This window comes from Ranitomeya imitator, chromosome 3 (assembly GCF_032444005.1).
Source record: "Ranitomeya imitator isolate aRanImi1 chromosome 3, aRanImi1.pri, whole genome shotgun sequence".
Lineage (NCBI taxonomy): Eukaryota > Metazoa > Chordata > Amphibia > Anura > Dendrobatidae > Ranitomeya > Ranitomeya imitator.
This window is the reverse complement of record NC_091284.1, coordinates 532,817,703-532,840,444: the sequence shown is the minus strand read 5'-3', so window position 1 is coordinate 532,840,444 and position 22,742 is coordinate 532,817,703. Positions and strand designations below refer to the sequence as shown.

Here is a 22,742-nt window from a genome sequence, read left to right as displayed (position 1 = left end):
GACCAGCCATTGTGATTCTCCAGGTCATTACGAGAGCGCAGATAAATAAAAAAGAACCTATTCATGTTTGGTTATGTGAAATTTATTTTTTGTCTGGGCGAGGGCTTTGAGTGCCAAGCTGATATTTTATTGATACAATTTTGAGGTAGATACGATCTTTTTCATCGCCTGCATTTTATTGCAATGTTGCAGCGACCAAAAAAAGTAAGTCTGGCGTCATGATTATTTTCTCGTTATGCTGTTTAACGATTGGATTATTTTTATATTTAGATAGATCGGGCGTTTCTGAATGCAGCGATACCAAATGTGTGTATTTTTGATATTTGTTAGTGTTATTTTGAACTTGTGTTTAAAAAAAAAAAAATCCTACTTTTCATTGCTTCCATAAACTCCTAGGAGACTTGAAGCTGTGATCTTCTGATCGTTTATGGAACACATAGTAGTTGATCATTTCTGCTAGCCCTGCTATGTGGGCCGGTGTCCATAGCAGATCAGCAATGTCAAGTATGAGGGTCTCCTACAGACTACATATGATTTTCTGGTTGGATCCCTTAGTGAGCCGTGGTTATTTTACAATGGGATGGATTTCCCCTACCACTGCCCACCATTATTTTATTTGCCATGGTGTAGGACTCGTGACAAGAAACGGTCTTCCACAACCTCACCTTTGTAGCAGAGTCTGGCTGTTCCTCATCCAACTTTAAGCCTCCTACACAACTTTTTCAACCCACTTATGAAAATGAACATCACGTTTCGTATAATTGGTTACTCATTTACCAGTCTACAATCCTACAAAATCCCTGACTTTGTGCAAGCGTGCCTAGTAGAATTGATGCTGCTCTGAAGGCAAAGGTTGGTCGCACCTATTATGAATTTGATTTAGATTTCTCTTTTGATCATTCACTTTAACTTTGGTCATCTGATAAAGGTAAACTTATTAACACTTCTATTCCTGGAAACATCCTTTGCTGCATTTTTCCTCACATGTGCCTAATACTTTTGTAAAGTGCTGTCTATACACACAGTATACAAAGTTAAACCTATACATACATTTGTATCACTGGGAGGGGACAAGATGAGCACAGGGAGCTTGTGGAAGCAAATCCAATATTTCCATTACTGTATACTATAAAGGGGGCAATGAGGGTCTACCAAGCCTACTGCAGGAGATTGGTCTGATAACCAGAATACCCAAAGGGAGACAACTGCTGACCTCTCACTGCCAGCATCAGTACCCCAAATTAGTATATTTTGATAGTAAAGCAGTTGCAAGTAGGCCAAAAGACTTGGGAACTGCATATTAGAGTCCTAGTATGACTGCAGGTCAGTGCTCCTTCTCCCTAAGATACATATACATTTCGATAATACACAATAGACACTGAGCACATATTTGGGATACATGATTAAGGTTTACCTTTGAAGTCATCCCTGGGTCCGTGTACTTCCTTCTTGTTCATCTTTCTTTCCGAGCACTGGTTGTTATGGGCACTTTTGGAGTTGTTTTCTAGGTAAGATGAGCTTGTTCCTTTCTTGGAGGGATGAGGATCACAGAGTTTTGCATTAACCTTATATAAGTCGAGGGCCTTAATGGCTGCTGCATTGTTATCCATACGGAGAAAAGTGGGACAGGAAGCACAAAACTCATTCGTGCAGGAATCATTTCCACAGCCCTCAGTTAACTGGTGGTAGTAGCGTTCTATTAGATGCTTTGCAGCTGCTCGCTTCCTGTAGCAAACATTCAAACAGGCATGTGGATTAGTACAGCTTTCATATACAAAGCTCATCCAAATTAGTAGTCAGGCCTGGTTAGTCTGGCACATAACTATTAAATGTTGAAATCCATGAATTTCAACCAACTACTGCATTTTATACCTATTAACAGGTTAGCTGTTAATAGACTCTGAAATAACATTACAACGGGAAATATCATAAATCATAAGGATCTCCTGGGTATGCTACTAGTCACATACAAACTAGCCATCCATAGAGTTCAGTGGTAGGCTGAGAAAGCCCAACTGAAAAGGGCAGAATAGATTTAAAGAGTTTGTCCAGTCCAGTGCAATTTGTCAGCAAGCATTTTCAGAACTCCAGCTGTGCGTAACACACGCACTGTTAAGATTGAGCTCTGCTTGCTGGTCCGAGCAGTCGTTACATGACCACAAGCATGCGATTTTATTATCTGCAGTTACGTGCTTACTGGTGTTGTCTTCAGCTTCTCTTAATATTGTATATGACACTGATAGGATTTGGAAAATTTGCACTGGGCTGGACATCCCCTGTAAATACAGAAACCCTCCATTATTTACATAAAAAACTAGGTTCTCAGGCAAATTCATATTTATACCATGGAAGCCATTAATGACTACAACATTTACAATATAAAAACATTTTCTTCACTTTAAGGTGAACTACTAGAAGTTTTAGGACTCTTTTGTAAAACGTATTGCTAAAGACTGGAAACATCTGAAGTTACGCCAGGCCTCGTGTAGGAATAGCTTTTGTTCTCTATGCTCCAGACAACACTGGCTGTGCTCTGGCAGCTCAGTTTTATCATAGGGACATTTTGCCTCAACCAATTATGTTTGTACTTACTGGACTTCTTGCTTTAGTTTTGTTAAAATCACTTATCAGCTGCAGCTCTTCTAGTCTTCTCAATGATGAGCTGTCTCTGCCCGCACACAACTGATTGGCAGCTTTCTGTCTGGCCACCACGTAGGCAGTAAGCTGTCAGTGGTGGTGGCAGGCATACAGAGATTATTTATATCTAGGACTACATAAGGTACCTTCACACTAAACGACGCTGCAGCGATCCAGACAACGATCCGGATCGCTGCAGCGTCGCTGGAGAGCTGTCACACAGACCGCTCTCCAGCGACCAACGATGCCGGTAACCAGGGTAAACATTGGGTTACTAAGCGCAGGGCCGCGCTTAGTAACCCGATGTTTACCCTGGTTACCATCCTAAAAGTAAAAAAAACAAACGCTCCATACTTACCTTCCGCTGTCTGTCCCCGGCGCTGTGCTTCTCTGTACTGGCTGTGAGCACAGCGGCCGGAAAGCAGAGCGGTGACGTCACCGCTCTGCTTTCCGGCCGCTGTGCTCACAGTGAGTGCATGAAGCAGAGCGCCGGAGGACAGACAGCGGAAGGTAAGTATGAAGCGTTTGTTTTTTTTACTTTTAGGATGGTAACCAGGGTAAACATTGGGTTCCTAAGCGTGGCCCTGCGCTTAGTAACCCGATGTTTACCCTGGTTACCAGCGAAGACATCGCTGAATCGGCGTCACACACGCCGATTCAGCGATGTCAGCGGGAGAGCCAGCGACCAAATAAAGTTCTGGCCTTCTAGCCCCGACCAACGACATCACAGCAGGATTCTGATCGCTGCTGCCTGTCAAACTGAACAATATCGCTAGCCAGGACGCTGCAACGTCACGGATCGCTAGCGATATCGTTTAGTGTGACGGTACCTATAGTAGAAGCTCATCACTGCAACAGATAAAACAGTAGCGTTATCAGATCTACAGCATGAGCCCAGTAAATGACTCGGCACACATTGGCCATAGTTTTTTCTGCTCTCAGATGGGCAGAATAAACCTGATGACTAGTGATGAGCGTGTGAGCTCAGATAAGGTGTTCTCCGAGCATGCTCGCGTGCTAATAGAGCATCTTCGGTTTGAGTCCTCAAGGCTGCATATCTCTTGGCTGTTCGACAGCCGTAACATATGCAAGGATTGACCAACAAACCACCAATCCCTGCATAGGTGACGGCTGTCGAACAGCAGCCGTGGGGACTCACACCGCAGATGCTCTATTAGCACGCGAGCATGCTCGGAGAACACCTTATCTGAGCTCGCATGCGAGCATGCTCGGAGAACAACTTATCTGAGCTCACACGCTCATCACTACTGGTGACAGATTATTTTTAAAGCCGGATTATGACTGGAAAACATAAGAAAGTGGAGTGCTGTCATGTGGACACTGGCAACATGTATACTCCCAACATGTAAACTACCATAAGCTAAGGAAACTCAATTTTTTTTCTCGAAAGAACAAAAAACATAGTAGTCGTACAGCTCCAACTGAAAGAGAAAATTTGTGCTTTTCACCACACTATAGATTTTTGTGGAAAAAAGTTTAACAAATACAGGACACGCATGTATGACATCGATAATGACTTAAAAATGGTTAATGTGGCATGTTGGTATTTCACTGGGTAGGTGGTTATTACTGGATTGATTTGGGTCTTATTGCATCCCCCCATTCCCTGAATGGGGGACAGTAGAATGGACTGGCATGCGCACTGCCACTCAAAGTCAATGGCACTGACGACACAAAGCTTTACACACAGCTGCCTTCATAAGCGCCATAGACTTGAATTGAGTGGCTGGATACATGAGCAACAGAGGGGAAATGGAGCGCTTGACCCAAGTCCCCCTTTAACTTGTGCAGAAAAATAATTCTTATAGGGCAATTCCTGAAATAAACTGACATTATACATGAACACCATGTGCTGTACTGAACAGGAATCAGAGGAAATGTAAAGTCAGCAGCAAATGTAATGTAGTGTATACTCCACTGTAAGCATCATAGGAGTCGGTGTGTATGGGGTATATTACAGAACACATTAGCAGTAACAAATCATATAGAAAACTGAACACATACTGTATATAAAGCAGAAGTCAAGAAAACATTTTCCACGTAACTGTTCAAGGAGTTGTTGGGGCAAAATAAAACTTTACCCAGGGGACTGAACACATACTCAGCAATACTCGCCTACTGGAACCTTCCTGGATCAAGCACAAGCCACTCCGTGATCTGCGAAGAGACAGGAAGCGGAGAAGTCACTGTTCCACAAGCCACCGGACCATCACGGCGGTCAGGTAACATTGAGCAGTGCTTCGTCATAAAAACACCAGATGACCAGCTGCTCCAGTCACCTGACTGCTGCAACCAATCACAGGCTGCAGCGGTCCGGCAGCTGGTGACATTACCACTTTCCATCTCTGCAGTCCACTAAGCGACCGAGTTTGATATTTTTTACATGACCAGTACCCAAGTCAAAGTGTCTTACTCTGCCCACACAACCCTTTGAACCATTTTTCTAACTAAAATCAACACTACCGTTAGCAGTAGTACCAACATACAGTTAAAGCTCTTGAAGTTGGTCATTTTTTATAAAAACCAGTTATTAAAGCAAACGCATTTGGTTCTTTAATGTAATCTGTATGCATCTTTTCCATATTTTACATTTGTGCCATATATAGCTGGTATGATCCATCACAGACTGAAATGTTTAAATTCAAGCACTTCATATTTTTGGAGCATAGGGGTCGCTGGTTTAGAACTGTGCTCCCTTCTAGGCTTTCCTTGCCCCCCCCCCAAGTTTGTATTTTGATAAATCATTTTTTATTATTAATTCAGACTGCTGAGACTTCCAGCTCACATGAAGCCTACAACTATTAGTATTGGGAAGGTGGACTGTCACTCTTCAGGGCTCCATAGTCACATTGATGACATTGCTTACATGCCTAGCTTACACTCTGGCTGAGCTAAATATTAATATGATCTACAGCCAAGGCATTGCAGTGGTATCTGAAGTAAAACTGTGCACATGTCCAATGCCAACACACAGCTAGAGTCCCCTTTAAAGTAAGCTCAGGAACGTCTCGAGGCATGGATACAAGCCAGGGGTTACTGCTATAAATACACAGCCTCTGAAAGCACATGCTTGCTTACTTTAACGTTTGGAGACTTCTTGATGCCGACATCCCTATAGCTTCTGCATACAGGACTCTCGTGCTTAACAGTGAATGCATGTGAAATGGTGCAAGCAAAAGCCAGGCAAAGAGAAGATACTTGAATCATTTCCATCACATGCAAAGTGCTCCAGATTCTTGTAGAGCCAGCACACGGGGGAACACTGAAATAGTGGCCCACACAGTATAGAATTAGGAATGTGAAAAAAAAGCTGAGAAAATGCTTTGCTTCCATTTATCAGATGTAAAGTGCGATTATGGTGACGCTTGTTATATGGGCTGCAGAGAAAAGCTGAAAGTGTTCCTCCACTTCAGATTTAGTTTTTCATTTAAAAAAATAAATAAATAATTACTGAGCTAAAGTTTCACAGTGAAAAAGCAACAGCTGTAAATATTGCTGCAAATTCTGTTGCTGAAATCGTATGTTATCTGCAGCATTTAAAAGATTTCTTAAAAAGTTATCCAAAAGAAGACCTTTCACTGGAGACTGAGTGGGACATCCATGTGAATCTCTGGTTTTCAGGGTACGACGGAAGCCCTGATAAAGCCACTAACAAGTGGCAAAAACAAAGTGCACACTATAGACAAGAGAAATACTAACTGATGAACATATCTATTGAATAGTTGTTTTGCACTATTGGATTTTCCTCAGTTGTTGGTTGCTGGGCAGAGCCAAGTACTCTAAAGCACATGCACCGGGAGATAAAGAGTGCTGATGATCAGAGTGTAGTACGCCTGTGCAGGAGCACATGGGAACACTGTGTAGATGATGTCAGCCACATGAAGCAGGCAAGGATGACTGCAATTGGAAAGGGTGAAGAAGCGCCGAAGCTAGACCAGCAATGCCCAATGGTTTATTTATAAAAAATTTTTTTTTAGCTATGTAGTGGAGGTTAGGGACTTACATACAGGTTGCTAGACTGCTGTAAAAGAGGTCGTCCACTAGTTTTTCACAGATGACCCATTCCATTCTTAGGACGCTACCAGTGTCTGATCGTCCGGTGTCCGACACCCAGCACCCCCACCGATCAGCTGGCATTGGTGTTGGCAGCCGACCATAAATACTCACTTGAGGAGCTGGTCGTCTTCTGATTGTGTCTGCCGCAGGGTACTACACATCCGCCTGCTATTCAAAATCAGTAGGAGGTGGATGTGTAGCACCCTGCGGTGGCCATTATCAGAAGACAGCCAGCTCCACAAGAGAGAATTTCTGGTCGGTGGCCGCCGAAAACAGCTGATCGGCAGGAGTATTATTGCTCTACATCTATAGATTTAATGAAATTAACATTAATGTTAGCTGCAGAAGTTCTCCAAGGAAGCAGCATGTGACGCAGCGCGGAAGGCTCAGGTCATACATGAAGCTGACAATGGGCATAACATATGCATGATTTTATCACGGTTTTGTGTCTCTAAAGGTCTGATCATTTCCCCCAAATTGTCAGATTTTGGCACCCACAGAAATTTTCTGACAACTGGTCGATCACTTATCTATATGGTTCAGGCCACTTGAAAAATCAAAAAACAGACTCCCACAGGGTGCTCACAATTCGTTTATGCAAGAAGGACGAAGAAGGTGTGTGATCATTGTAAAATACATTTTACATTGGGCATAAGTGCTTACTTTACCATTCTGAAAAGAAAAGTGGAGGTGCACGTGTTAGTAAAATGCGTATGAGTACGACAAATCCATAAGCGTAAGAGCAGTAATGGGCTAGTGTCATCTGTATAGAGCAGGCAACGTGGTCCAAAGTGGCGATGGTGTGTTAGCGGGGAGGCTGGGCTCAGCTGCGAAGTGTGCCATAAAAATGGCTGACGTCCTTAGAATACTTTACCCTGTGTGTGGCCAACTGGACTTCTCAAGTGTAATTTTCCATCTTGCAGTCTTGTCTAACACAATCGTGTGACCAGGACTGAATGGAAAGCGCATTAAGGGACAGCACCAGCTAGTTTGTAATTTGCAGTGATATGGTCTCAAGGACATTTACACAAGTCCATCGAGTAGATATTTTTATTGTCCCATCATACTTACATTCGGCTATTTTCTAGGTTTTCTGAATTAGGATCTCCTGGTGATCTGCAATACAGACAGATTTAGATGTACTTTAATAAGATGTTCAATACGGCAGAAAAAAACAGCACATCCGCACAATAAAAAATATGACATACTATATACTCCAAGACAGCTTAAATGATGACAGTGTCAGAAAAATATCACCTGCATACAGAATAGGTGATAAAGAGTGAAAGATTATTTTTCTAACTTTTTACACACCCAACAATGGTTTATTCCCAATAATAAAAGTTATCAGCTGATCTTAGTACACAACCGCTAGGAACTCAAAAGTCACAAGAAAGGGGGGCTTAGAAGCACCTCTTTAGAATGAGTCAGTGACAGCTTATGCATGGCGCTCCATTCATCCTCTGTAGGACTAACGGAGTACAGCATTTGGCCATCTCTGACAGTCACATAAAGAATGAATGAATACAATCTGACGGGACAATTCAAAGCTCCATTCCCGGGATAAGGGCTCACATGAGCGCATAACACGGCCACGTGCTATCCGGTGTTTCATATGACAGCACTGGGACCAATGTTATTCTATGGGGTGGTGCAGATCTGCTATTTTTTCCTCTGGCCGCTTTGGTATAAGAAAAAAGTGGCACCTTGCTGCGAGTGGAGGAATTTGTATTATTCATATAAAGCTATGAGTGTGTGTGAAACATCAGACTGCAATTAGATGTCATCTGACTGCAGTCCAGTATTCACGGACTCAGATGATGTAGAAGATGGGAAGCTTCGCCTTCTCTCATGTGAGAATCAGATCACACTAAGAAGACAGGTCAAATTCTAACAGGGTTTGAGCAGAGTGTCATCAGCATAATTGAGCTGATTCTCTCATCGCTTGTGTGACGACGGCCTAAATAGGGGTCATAACAGTCAGACCCCACTGATCAGCAATATATCAACTACCTTGTGCAGGGCTGTGGAGTCGGAGTCGTGGAGTCAGAGCCCATTTTGGTGGAGTCGGAGTCATGGAAATTGAGGAGTCGGAGGTTTGGCTTACCGACTCCACGGCCCCGACCTTGTGGTTAGGAATACCCATTTTACAAGGACACAAGTGAAAACAGTTCTTCAAGGGAAGCGTCTGATCCTATATAAAACATTCAATTACTGGTGTAAGCATTAGCGTCATCCCACAAGTGTTCCCGCTACATTCTCCATGAAAATTACAACCACATGTGATGGAAAAGAATCCATTGCAGATCCACAGCTAAATATGTCTGTACTGCAAATTGTGTTGCGGGTTTGCTGCAGATTTCACCCTACACAATGAAAAGGCAGACACAAGATATGGACACGCTGTAAATTGAAAATCTGCAGGGCATGTCAATTTATGGGTGGAAATTATTTAGCAGAATGCAATTTGTTAACATCTCATCCACTTCTACTGTAATCCATTGGATTTCTATATGAATTTCAGGACAGAAAATCTGAAGTATATCCACATGTAAACATATCTCTAGGATGATACATTACATGAAGCTTAAAATTAGCTCTGCACAAGAAGGAAGAAAACTTACCGTATTTGTATCTTCCTATAGTAACAGTTTACTAATACACAAAGGCCTGGTGCACACGTTGCGGAAGTAGCAGTGATTTGGGACACAGTATGTTCGCTGCATCCAAAGTGCTGATGTCTATTAAACGCAGGTAAATCCACGTGTTCACTGAACCGTGCAGATTCACCGCATCCAATACATTTCTATTTATGTAATTTCTCCAAAAAGAGAAATTGACTTGCTGCAGTCTTGATAGATGTGCCGCATGTCAGTCTCCGCGGGTGACCCGCATGCGACTATGGATGCATAGTGGACATGAGATTTGTAGAAATCCCATCCACTCTGCTGTAACGTGTGGCCGCTATGGGTTTGACGTTGCATAAATATGCAGCGTCAAACCTGCAGCAAGTACTGATCGTGTAAGAGCCCATATTACACCACTGTAATAGCCGTGGCCACAAATCATCAAAACTCACATTAATTGCTCTCTCATTATGCTGTATTAATAAAGGAATAAATGGTGGGTTCGGGGTGTTCTTGAGAAATTAATACTTTCCTTTTATTTATAGCTCAATGCCTAGAAGACTGAACACAGCTGCTGTCTATCTTGTAAGCACTGTGCTAAAGACAGGACTGGGCAGTACACTGCTCGCTCGAGCTATCCTGGGTAGCTGCAAAAACATCATTACAAGCTTGAAATAAACGCTTGTAAGCACAGTGCAAGTTGTGCTACCTGCAATGGTCGGTCTCCAGGGAAACGGGCTGTAGATTAAATTTAAGGAAATATCTCAAAATGTATTAAGCAGTCAATTGCTTGTGTATATGTAATCAATATAAATCAATACCAATTTTTGGTTTCAACAGTCATTCTGTGCTGATTGAGTCCTGTTAAAGCAGGATCTACAATGGGACGTGAAGATCCAATCTGGAGAGGTTATGTTTAAGCAATGCAAATGTATGGAATCTGCAACATATGTCTATAATAGAAATGAGGCAATATTCACATCAAATGTTCATGCGCTGGTCACCTACTTAATGCCAACATAGATTTGGTATGTTAGCAACACAGAGGAAACCGAATCGAGTGACTGCAGGATCAGACTGCGCTGTGTGTATTTGTTGTCTGTTTCCAGGACACGAGTCCTTGGAGGAGCTGCAGTCCATGGCCCGGATCCCAGTCGCTGACTGCCGGCCACTGTAAAGTGTGCAGCCTACAGTGCACAGGGGAAAGCACGTACAGAATAAGCTGATAATGTACAGTGATAAGCATATGAAGGCCTTGCTGCAGACCTGTCCATACATTCAGTGTACCAAACAAGTGGAAGACACATTGTTGCAATTTTGGGGCAATAAGGAAACTACAAATGATGAAGCAGATTTTACAATCGTCTACACATACTAAGATTACGTCAACCAAAGAACATGAGAGAGCTCTGGTCAATTAAAAATAGCAGCTTTTATGAAGATTCATTTACTGAGAAGCAGCCTAAAAGAGCTGCTGACGGACAACATTATGTACTATATCAGGAGCCCACTGCACACTCACATTCCTCCCCAGTAAGCCGACAGATGTTTCATAGCACCCACTACAGCACTGAAAGTGGCAGCTCATGCCCTTAGGAGGCCAGCCTCGTATAGTCACCAGGGACATAGCAAACACTATCCAGAAAGCAGGATCTACAATGTGACGGGAAGATCCAAACTGGAGAGGTTATTTATATGCAATGCAAGTGGAGGGAATCTGCTGACAAATGGCGCATTGACTTTCCCCCTGGTGGACTAGGGGTAGTAATTATATTCCCTCATAACTGAGATATTTTATATTTAAAATGAATGTCAGCAGGATTGTGCACAGTAACCTACATAGCACCTTCAGAAGGCTTGGGATATAGATATATATATATATATATATATATAGATATATATACCGTATATATCTATATATATATATATATATATATATATATACATATACACACACAAGTATAAGAGTATAAGCCGACCCGAGTATAAGCGGACCCCCCTAATTTTGCCACAAAAAACTGGGAAAACTTAATGATTCGAGTATAAGCCTAGGGTGGGAAATGCAGCAGCTACCGGTGAATTTCAAAAGTAAAAATAGATACCAATAAAAGTAAAATTAATTAAGACATCAGTAGGTTAAGTGTTTTTGAATATCCATATTGAATCAGAAGCCCCATATAATGCTCCATACAGTTCATGATGGGCTCCATAAGATGCTCCATATTAAAATATGCCCCACATAATAATGCATAAAGGGTAATAAGGGCCTCATAAGATGCTCCATAGAGATATTTGCCCCATATAATGCTGCACAAGTGTTATGGCCCCATAAGATGCTCCGTATAGCCACTTGCCCCATATAGTGCTGCACAAGCATTATGGCCCCATAAGATGCTCCGCGCAGCCACTTGCCCCTTATAGTGCTGCACAAGTGTTATGGCCCCATAAGATGCTCCGCGCAGCCACTTGCCCCTTATAGTGCTGCACAAGTGTTATGGCCCCATAAGATGCTCCGTATAGTCACTTGCCCCTTATAGTGCTGCACAAGTGTTATGGCCCCATACAGATTCTCCATACATTCACTGCCCCATATAGTGCTGCACAAGTGTTATGGCCCCATACAGATGCTCCGCACAGCTACTTGCCCGATATAGTGCTGCACAAGTGTTATGGCCCCATACAGATATAGTGCTGCACAAGTGTTATGGCCCCATACAGATGCTCCGCACAGTCACTTGCCCCCATTTGCTTTTGTGCCATTAAAAAAAAAAAAAAAAAAAAAAATCACATACTCACCTCTCTGTCGCTCAGGACCCCGGAACTTTCACCTGCTCCTCGTGCGGCTCCGCCTTTGGCACTGACGTTCAGCAGAGGGCGCGCACTGTCTACGTCACCGCGCCCTCTGACCTGAGCGTCACTGCCAGAGGATGCTGAAGACTGAGCCGCACTGGAACGAGGAGAGGTAAATATCGCGCAGCGCTCTCCCTCCCCGTATTCTTACCTGCTCCTGGCGCTGTGTCCCTGCTTCTTCCCCGGTGCTGCAGCTTCTTCCTGTATTGAGCGGTCAGCGTTACCGCTCATACAGTAATGAATATGCGGCTCCACCTCTATGGGAGATGGAGCCGCATATTCATTTCTGTAATGAGCGGTACCATTTGACCGCTCAGTAGAGGAAGAAGCTGCAGCGCTGGAAGAAGCAGGGACGTCCAGACACCGCGCCGGGAGCAGGTAAGTATAATTACACTCCCCCCGCTCCCCCTCACCTGCCGACCCCCGGGTATGACTCGAGTATAAGCCGAGAGGGGGACTGAAAATGGGCTGAAAATCTCGGCTTATACTCGAAATTATATATATACACACACATAATTGTCTAAGGGGTACTTCCGTCTGTCTGTCTTTCTGTCACGGTTATTCGTTCGCTGATTGGTCTCGGCAGCGGCCCGTAATGGCTGCCGCGACCAATCAGCAACGCGCACAGTCCGGGAGAAAATAGCCGCTCCTTACTCCCCGCACTGACTGCCCGGAGCCCGCATACACCCCTCCGCTCACACAGGGTTAATGTCCGCGGTAACGGACCGCATTATGCCGTGGGTAACGCACTCCGTTACCGCTGCTATTAACCCTGTGTGACCAAGTTTTTTTACTATTGACGCGGCCTATGCAGCGCCAATAGTAAAAACATCTAATGTTAAAAATAATTTTAAAAAAACAAAAATGATTATATACTCACCTACGCCGCCTTTCCCGTTCCTCGCGATACAACCACCACGTTCCATTGGCACAGATCGTCTGGCAGAAGGACCTGCCGTGATGTCACGGTCATGTGACCGACGTCATCACAGGCCCTGCGCGAGCAGGCTGGGACCGGAAGCTGCCGCCTGTACCTCGCACAGGCGACAGAACTACAAGGGGCCCTCGGATCGGAAGGCGAGTATGTTTATTTTTTAACCGGTGACATACGTGGCTAGGCAATATACTATGTGGCTGGGCAATATACAGGTCCTTCTCAAAAAATTAGCATATAGTGTTAAATTTCATTATTTACCATAATGTAATGATTACAATTAAACTTTCATATATTATAGATTCATTATCCACCAACTGAAATTTGTCAGGTCTTTTATTGTTTTAATACTGATGATTTTGGCATACAACTCCTGATAACCCAAAAAACCTGTCTCAATAAATTAGCATATCAAGAAAAGGTTCTCTAAACGACCTATTACCCTAATCTTCTGAATCAACTAATTAACTCTAAACACATGCAAAAGATACCTGAGGCTTTTATAAACTCCCTGCCTGGTTCATTACTCAAAACCCCCATCATGGGTAAGACTAGCGACCTGACAGATGTCAAGAAGGCCATCATTGACACCCTCAAGCAAGAGGGTAAGACCCAGAAAGAAATTTCTCAACAAATAGGCTGTTCCCAGAGTGCTGTATCAAGGCACCTCAATGGTAAGTCTGTTGGAAGGAAACAATGTGGCAGAAAACGCTGTACAACGAGAAGAGGAGACCGGACCCTGAGGAAGATTGTGGAGAAGGACCGATTCCAGACCTTGGGGAACCTGAGGAAGCAGTGGACTGAGTCTGGTGTGGAAACATCCAGAGCCACCGTGCACAGGCTTGTGCAGGAAATGGGCTACAGGTGCCGCATTCCCCAGGTAAAGCCACTTTTGAACCATAAACAGCGGCAGAGGCGCCTGACCTGGGCTACAGAGAAGCAGCACTGGACTGTTGCTAAGTGGTCCCAAGTACTTTTTTCTGATGAAAGCAAATTTTGCATGTCATTCGGAAATCAAGGTGCCAGAGTCTGGAGGAAGACTGGGGAGAAGGAAATGCCTGAAGTCCAGTGTCAAGTACCCACAGTCAGTGATGGTGTGGGGTGCCATGTCAGCTGCTGGTGTTGGTCCACTGTGTTTCATCAAGGGCAGGGTCAATGCAGCTAGCTATCAGGAGATTTTGGAGCACTTCATGCTTCCATCGGCTGAAATGCTTTATGGAGATGAAGATTTCATTTTTCAGCACGACCTGGCACCTGCTCACAGTGCCAAAACCACTGGTAAATGGTTTACTGACCATGGTATTACTGTGCTCAATTGGCCTGCCAACTCTCCTGACCTGAACCCCATAGAGAATCTGTGGGATATTGTGAAGAGAAAGTTGAGAGACGCAAGACCCAACACTCTGGATGAGCTTAAGGCCGCTATTGAAGCATCCTGGGCCTCCATAACATCTCAGCAGTGTCACAGGCTGATTGCCTCCATGCCACGCCGCATTGAAGCAGTCATTTCTGCCAAAGGATTCCCGACCAAGTATTGGGTGCATAACTGAACATTATTATTTGATGGTTTTTTTGTTTGTTATTAAAAAACACTTATTTGATTGGATGGGTGAAATATGCTAATTTATTGAGACAGGTTTTTTGGGTTATCAGGAGTTGTATGCCAAAATCATCAGTATTAAAACAATAAAAGACCTGACAAATTTCAGTTGGTGGATAATGAATCTATAATATATGAAAGTTTAATTGTAATCATTACATTATGGTAAATAATGAAATTTAACACTATATGCTAATTTTTTGAGAAGGACCTGTACTACGTGGCTGCATGGACATGCATATTCTAGAATACCCAATGCGTTAGAATCGGGCCACCTATATATATATATATATATATATATATTTCCAAACCAAGAAAAGAAAAAAAGTAAGCGGCACAGCTCGACTTTCCAGAGATTAATAACTCGATGTGGAGAGTTTCCCAACAATAGGTAGTCCGGTCAGCTGAAAGGCGGTGCTTGCGTGAAACAAAGTGTCCATATCAATAAAAAAGTAGAAAAAACGCAATAGCACTCACCAATCAGTGGCAATTCAAACGTCCTTTATTGGAGCATATAGCAAAACATCTTCGCAGTTCAAGGGAGGGAGCGAGAGAGGGAGTGCGACAGGCAAGACGACGAGCATTAGCGCGAAACGGCCGTCGTCGTCTTGCCTGTCGCACTCCCTCTCTTGAACCTACCTACTCAGAGCACCACATGAAGACCCCCACAGGTCGCCCCGGAGCACAGACATATCATTGACACAAAACTGAAAAGATTAAGAAACAACCATAAGACGGATTTCATCAACAAAGATATCATTTTAATCAGTATAACAAGCGCCAACCTGACACTGTCTGCAGGTTACTGAGCACAATCCTGCTGACAGGTTCCCTTTAAGAAAAGAATCTCCCTTACACAAACATTCTATTACACAGTATAAGATGAGGAAACATGGCAAGACTAAGGCTACTTTCACACTAGCGTTTTTTGCAGTACGTCGCAATGCGTCGTTTAGGAGGAAAAGCGCATCCTGCAAAGATGTCCGCAGGATGCGTTTTTTCCCCATAGATTTATATTAGCGACGCATTAGTAACATAGTAACATAGTTAGTAAGGCCGAAAAAAGACATTTGTCCATCCAGTTCAGCCTATATTCCATCATAATAAATACCCAGATCTACGTCCTTCTACAGAACCTAATAATTGTATGATACAATATTGTTCTGCTCCAGGAAGACATCCAGGCCTCTCTTGAACCCCTCGACTGAGTTCGCCATCACCACCTCCTCAGGCAAGCAATTCCAGATTCTCACTGCCCTAACAGTAAAGAATCCTCTTCTATGTTGGTGGAAAAACCTTCTCTCCTCCAGACGCAAAGAATGCCCCCTTGTGCCCGTCACCTTCCTTGGTATAAACAGATCCTCAGCGAGATATTTGTATTGTCCCCTTATATACTTATACATGGTTATTAGATCGCCCCTCAGTCGTCTTTTTTCTAGACTAAATAATCCTAATTTCGCTAATCTATCTGGGTATTGTAGTTCTCCCATCCCCTTTATTAATTTTGTTGCCCTCCTTTGTACTCTCTCTAGTTCCATTATATCCTTCCTGAGCACCGGTGCCCAAAACTGGACACAGTACTCCATGTGCGGTCTAACTAGGGATTTGTACAGAGGCAGTATAATGCTCTCATCATGTGTATCCAGACCTCTTTTAATGCACCCCATGATCCTGTTTGCCTTGGCAGCTGCTGCCTGGCACTGGCTGCTCCAGGTAAGTTTATCATTAACTAGGATCCCCAAGTCCTTCTCCCTGTCAGATTTACCCAGTGGTTTCCCGTTCAGTGTGTAATGGTGATATTGATTCCCTCTTCCCATGTGTATAACCTTACATTTATCATTGTTAAACCTCATCTGCCACCTTTCAGCCCAAGTTTCCAACTTATCCAGATCCATCTGTAGCAGAATACTATCTTCTCTTGTATTAACTGCTTTACATAGTTTTGTATCATCTGCAAATATCGATATTTTACTGTGTAAACCTTCTACCAGATCATTAATGAATATGTTGAAGAGAACAGGTCCCAATACTGACCCCTGCGGTACCCCACTGGTCACAGCGACCCAGTTAGAGACTATACCATTTATAACCACCCTCTGCTTTCTATCACTAAGCCAGTTACTAACCCATTTACACACATTTTCCCCCAGACCAAGCATTCTCATTTTGTGTACCAACCTCTTGTGCGGCACGGTATCAAACGCTTTGGAAAAATCGAGATATACCACGTCCAATGACTCACCGTGGTCCAGCCTATAGCTTACCTCTTCATAAAAACTGATTAGATTGGTTTGACAGGAGCGATTTCTCATAAACCCATGCTGATATGGAGTTAAACAGTTATTCTCATTGAGATAATCCAGAATAACATCCCTCAGAAACCCTTCAAATATTTTACCAACAATAGAGGTTAGACTTACTGGCCTATAATTTCCAGGTTCACTTTTAGAGCCCTTTTTGAATATTGGCACCACATTTGCTATGCGCCAGTCCTGCGGAACAGACCCTGTCGCTATAGAGTCACTAAAAATAAGAAATAATGGTTTATCTATTACATTACTTAGTTCTCTTAGTACTCGTGGGTGTATGCCATCCGGACCCGGAGATTTATCTATTTTAATCTTATTTAGCCGGTTTCGCACCTCTTCTTGGGTTAGATTGGTGACCCTTAATATAAGGTTTTCATTGTTTCTTGGGATTTCACCTAGCATTTCATTTTCCACCGTGAATACCGTGGAGAAGAAGGTGTTTAATATGTTAGCTTTTTCCTCGTCATCTACAACCATTCTTTCCTCACTATTTTTTAAGGGGCCTACATTTTCAGTTTTTATTCTTTTACTATTGATATAGTTGAAGAACAGTTTGGGATTAGTTTTACTCTCCTTAGCAATGTGCTTCTCGGTTTCCTTTTTGGCAGCTTTAATTAGTTTTTTAGATAAAGTATTTTTCTCCCTATAGTTTTTTAGAGTTTTTTAGAGCCTGTCTTACTTCTTTGTTTAGCCACATTGGGTTTTTCCTATTTCTAGTCCTTTTATTCCCACAAGGTATAAACCGCTTACACTGCCTATTTAGGATGTTCTTAAACATTTCCCATTTATTATCTGTATTCTCATTTCTGAGGATATTGTCCCAGTCTACCAGATTAAGGGCATCTCTAAGCTGTTCAAACTTTGCCTTCCTAAAGTTCAATGTTTTTGTGACTCCCTGACAAGTCCCCCTAGTGAAAGACAGGTGAAACTGCACAATATTGTGGTCGCTATTTCCTAAATGCCCAACCACCTGCAGATTTGTTATTCTGTCAGGTCTATTAGATAGTATTAGGTCTAAAAGTGCTGCTCCTCTGGTTGGATTCTGCACCAATTGTGAAAGATAATTTTTCTTGGTTATTAGCAGAAACCTGTTGCCTTTATGGGTTTCACAGGTTTCTGTTTCCCAGTTAATATCCGGGTAGTTAAAGTCCCCCATAACCAGGACCTCATTATGGGTTGCAGCTTCATCTATCTGCTTTAGAAGTAGACTTTCCATGCTTTCTGTTATATTTGGGGGTTTGTAACAGACCCCAATGAGAATTTTGTTACCATTTTTCCCTCCATGAATTTCAACCCATATGGACTCGACATCCTCATTCCCTTCGCTAATATCCTCCCTTAAAGTGGACTTTAGACAAGACTTTACATAGAGACAAACCCCTCCTCCTCTCCGATTTTTACGATCCTTTCTAAACAGACTGTAACCCTGTAAGTTAACTGCCCAGTCATAGCTTTCATCTAACCATGTCTCGGTTATTCCCACTATGTCAAAGTTACCTGTAGATATTTCTGCTTCTAGTTCTTCCATCTTGTTTGTCAGGCTTCTGGCGTTTGCGAGCATGCATTGCGACGAATGGACACGTCACAACCTTCGTGCGACGGTTGCGTTGTGTTTTGGCGGACCGTCGGCACAAAAAAAGTTACATGTAACTTTTTTTGCGCGTCGTGCCAGCCATTTTCGACTGCGCATGCGTGGCCGAAACTCCGCCCCCTCCTCCCCAGACCTTACAATGGGGCAGCGGAAGCGTCGTAAGCCTGCTTCCGCTGCCCACGTCGGGCATCACTTTCACAACGCGCGTCGGCACGTCGGGCCGATGCATAGCGACGGCCCCGTGCCGACGCTAGTGTGAAAGCAGCCTAAACTGTATAACTGCATATGCCATGGTCATTATATGTAAGGAGAGTGCTACTTTGTGCAGAGACAGCCATTTACAAAAGTCCAGACATGGCAGATTTTAATGCCTAGGAAAGCATATAAATTAGTTAAAGGGGTATTCCCATTTCATACATTTATAGCACATTCACAGGCTATGCCAAAAATGTATAGTAGATGCGGTTCCCGTATGTGGCCGGAATTGTCATATAAATGTGTGTCTGCCTTTCTTCACTTCTCCACAAGGATGACACACTAAACTTGAAATATGAAGGTAGCAGCCAATCACTCAGCACAGAAAGTGGTAAGATCAATATGTATGGCACGTTACCATTGCAGCCCCGATCACATTTATGTCACATGTTGTAAGTGCAGGGAGAAAGCAAAAAGAAAAGACGTATACATTGCATATTGGTCACGTGATTGCCAGAATGTTTACGCTGGCCAACTTTTAGGAACGAGCATTCATTCCAACACACGTTCACCTTCGACCGTCTAAATTGACCATTACATTTACAGACTTAGGCTTCTTTTACACTTACTGTGGTTTTGCGTCCCGTTTTTCCGGCCCCAATAAATTTCTATGGGGCCGCAAAAAAGGGCAATAATTCCACGATGCGCCATATGCCCGTGAGGGACGTATTCACGGCCGTGAAAAAATATCGAGCCTGCTCGATATTTTTCATGGCTTACGGACACGGCCCCCATTGAAAATCAATGGGGCCTCAAAAACAACAGAAGCTTGTTTTTGCGGTGCACCGTGACTTCCGGTTTTGCGGAACGCCGTTTTTTTCCCCCAATACTTTTGCCATAGTATTGGAGACCCAAAAAACGGTGATTAGCAAGTTTTTTGCAGTCTGTTATTGCGGAAGACTGTGAAAATTGCGGTAATACGGCCTGCAAAAAAGGGCCGCAAAAAACACGGTAAGTGTAAAACAAGCCTAAGGCCTCAATTCATCAACACCGTTTGATTTCACACAGGACTTGAGTCTGTCACCCCAAAAATTGTATATGAGCTAAGGCCACCGGCATCAGCGGCTTATCTACAGCATTCTGTAATGCTGTAGATAAGCCTCCGGTGTAACCTGAAAGGTAAAGGTACTGTCACACTAGACGATATCGCTAGCGATCCGTGACGTTGCAGCGTCCTCGCTAGCGATATCGTCCAGTGTGACAGGCAGCAGCGATCAGGCCCCTGCTGGGAGATCGCTGGTCGGGGAAGAAAGTCCAGAACTTTATTTGGTCGCTGGACTCCCCGTAGACATCGCTGAATCGGCGTGTGTGACACCGATTCAGCGATGTCTTTGCTGGTAACCAGGGTAAACATCGGGTAACTAAGCGCAGGGCCGCGCTTAGTAACCCGATGTTTACCCTGGTTACCATCCTAAAAGTAAAAAAACAAACACTACATACTTACCTACAGCCGTCTGTCCTCCAGCGCTGTGCTCTGCTCTCCTCCTGTACTGTCTGTGAGCGTCGGTCAGCCGGAAAGCAGAGCGGTGACGTCACCGCTCTGCTTTCTGGCTGCCCGGCGCTCACAGCCAGACCAGAGAAGCAGAGCGCCGAGGACAGACGGCTGTAGGTAAGTATGTAGCGTTTGTTTTTTTACTTTTTAGGATGGTAACAGGGTAAACATCGGGTTACTAAGCGCGGCCCTGCGCTTAGTTACCCGATGTTTACCCTGGTTACCGGGGACCTCGGGATCGTTGGTCGCTGGAGAGCGGTCTGTGTGACAGCTCTCCAGCGACCAAACAGCGACGCTGCAGCGATCCGGATCGTTGTCGGTATCGCTGCAGCGTCGCTATGTGTGACGGTACCTTTAGAAAAACAAGTTAGATTATACTCACCCAGGGGCAGTCCCGCTGCGGTCCGGTCCGGGGCCTCCCATCTTCTTACGATGACGTCCTCTTCTTGTCTTCACGCTTCGGCGTACTTTGTCTGCCCTGTTGAGGGCAGAGCGAAGTACTGCAGCGCGCAGGCGCCGGGAAAGGTCAGAGGCCCAGTACCTGCGCACTGCAGTACTTTGCTCTGCCCTCAACAGGGCAGACAAAGTACGCCTGCGCGGGAGCCGCGGCAGGAAGACAAGAGGAAGTGATCATATGAAGATAGGAGGCGCCGGACCCGGACCGCGACGCCCATTGGACCAGTCTGCAGCGGGAACGCCCCTGGGTGAGTAAAATCAACTTATTTTTCTTACCTATCAGGATACATTGTGGCTTATCTATAGCATTACAGAATACTGTAGATCAGGGGTCCCCAACCGGTAGCTCGGGAGCCACACGTGGCTCGCGGGCCCGTGACGTGCCTCACAACTGTCTGCCAGCTTGGTGCATTAGCACCAGTTGTAAATAACTATTAAGAGCAGATCTCTAAATGGTGACTTGTGTGTAGCCCTGTACAGAAGAGCAAATCTGAATGGAAGCAAGATAGGAAACCGTGGAACTTGGCATACTGCCTTGGTGTGATTGCAGTGGGAAAGCTTTGGTTGTCATTATACCGGTAATGATGGAGGCTCTTGGTGTCACTACTGTGAGTCAAGAAGGAGCTGGTGACAATCTCTCAGAGCTGAGTGTGGCTCATGACCCTCTTTCACAGCTGGATGTGGCTCTCAAGGTCAGAAAGGTTGGGGACCTCTGCTGTAGATAAGCCCCTGATGCCGGTGGCCTTATCTCATACGATTTTTGGGGTGACAGATTCCCTTTAATCAGGAGCATCTGAAAACAGTGGCAGAAGCCTCTATAAGCTCCACGCCACAAATCTTACTCTAGTCAAACTGGAATAAGATTTGTTTTGCAGTGAAAGCCACCGTTCAGCATGGATTTGATGATAGAGGGTTTCCACACCCTCAGCACACTTCAAATAGGCAAACATGGTATGAAAACAAAAAAAGATCACAATTTTAGTACATGCTTTAGTCGTGCCAAATTTTAAGACTTTCAAAGAATTCTGGCATAAAAGCTTTGATGAATTAAGGTACCTTCACACTGACCAACTTCACAGTGATATCGCTAGCGATCCGTGACGTTGCAGCGTCCTGGATAGCGATATCGTTGTGTTTCACACGCAGCAGCGATCTGGATCCTGCTGTGACATCGTTGGTCGGAGCAGAAAGTCCAGAACTTTATTTCGTCGCTGGATCTCCAGCAGACATCGCTGAATCGGCGTGTGTGATGCCTATGCAGCGATGTCTTCACTGGTAACCAGGGTAAACATCGGGTGACTAAGCGCAGGGCCGCGCTTAGTAACCCGATGTTTACCCTGGTTACCAGTGTAAATGTAAAAAAAACAAACAAACACTTCATACTTACATTCCGGTGTCTGTCGCGTCCCTCGGCGTTCTGCTTACCTGCACTGTCCGCGCCGGCCAGCCGTAGAGCAGAGCACAGCGGCGACGTCACCGCTGTGCTTTACGGCCAGCCGGCGCTCACAGTCAGTGCAGGAAAGCACTGCGACAGGGGACAGACACCGGAATGTAAGTATGTAGTGTTTGGTTTTTTTTTACATTAGCACTGGTAACCAGGGTAAACATCGGGTTACTAAGCGTGGCCCTGTGGCCCTGCGCTTAGTAACCCGATGTTTACCCTGGTTACCCGGGGACTTCGCATAGTTGGTCGCTGGAGAGCGGACTGTGTGACAGCTCTCCAGCGACCACACAGCGACGCTGCAGCGATCGGGATAGTTGTCTAGATCGCTGCAGCGTCGCTAAATGTGACGGTACCTTTAGGCCCTAAACCTAGGTTCAAACAAGCACATGACTGAAGTAGTTTTTTCATCCAGAAAAAAAATTGACAAATTTTCATCCATATGGTCATCAATATGTCAGTTTTTGACTTCT

At 44.3% G+C, this 22,742-nt stretch overlaps 1 protein-coding gene across 3 annotated transcripts in view; it reads right to left on the bottom strand.

The window, feature by feature from the left end:
* UBE3A (ubiquitin protein ligase E3A) overlaps nucleotides 1–22,742 on the bottom strand; it is a 99,503-nt gene that overhangs the window by 63,781 nt on the left and 12,980 nt on the right. For all 3 annotated transcript variants that reach the window (XM_069757812.1, XM_069757813.1, XM_069757811.1), the window contains exons 2-3: nucleotides 7,786–7,830; nucleotides 1,415–1,725 (exon numbers count right to left, since the gene is read on the bottom strand). In XM_069757812.1, the coding sequence (XP_069613913.1) occupies nucleotides 1,415–1,725; nucleotides 7,786–7,787 (313 nt within the window). In that variant the 5' untranslated portion in view covers nucleotides 7,788–7,830. The remainder of the gene's footprint in view (nucleotides 1–1,414; nucleotides 1,726–7,785; nucleotides 7,831–22,742) is intronic.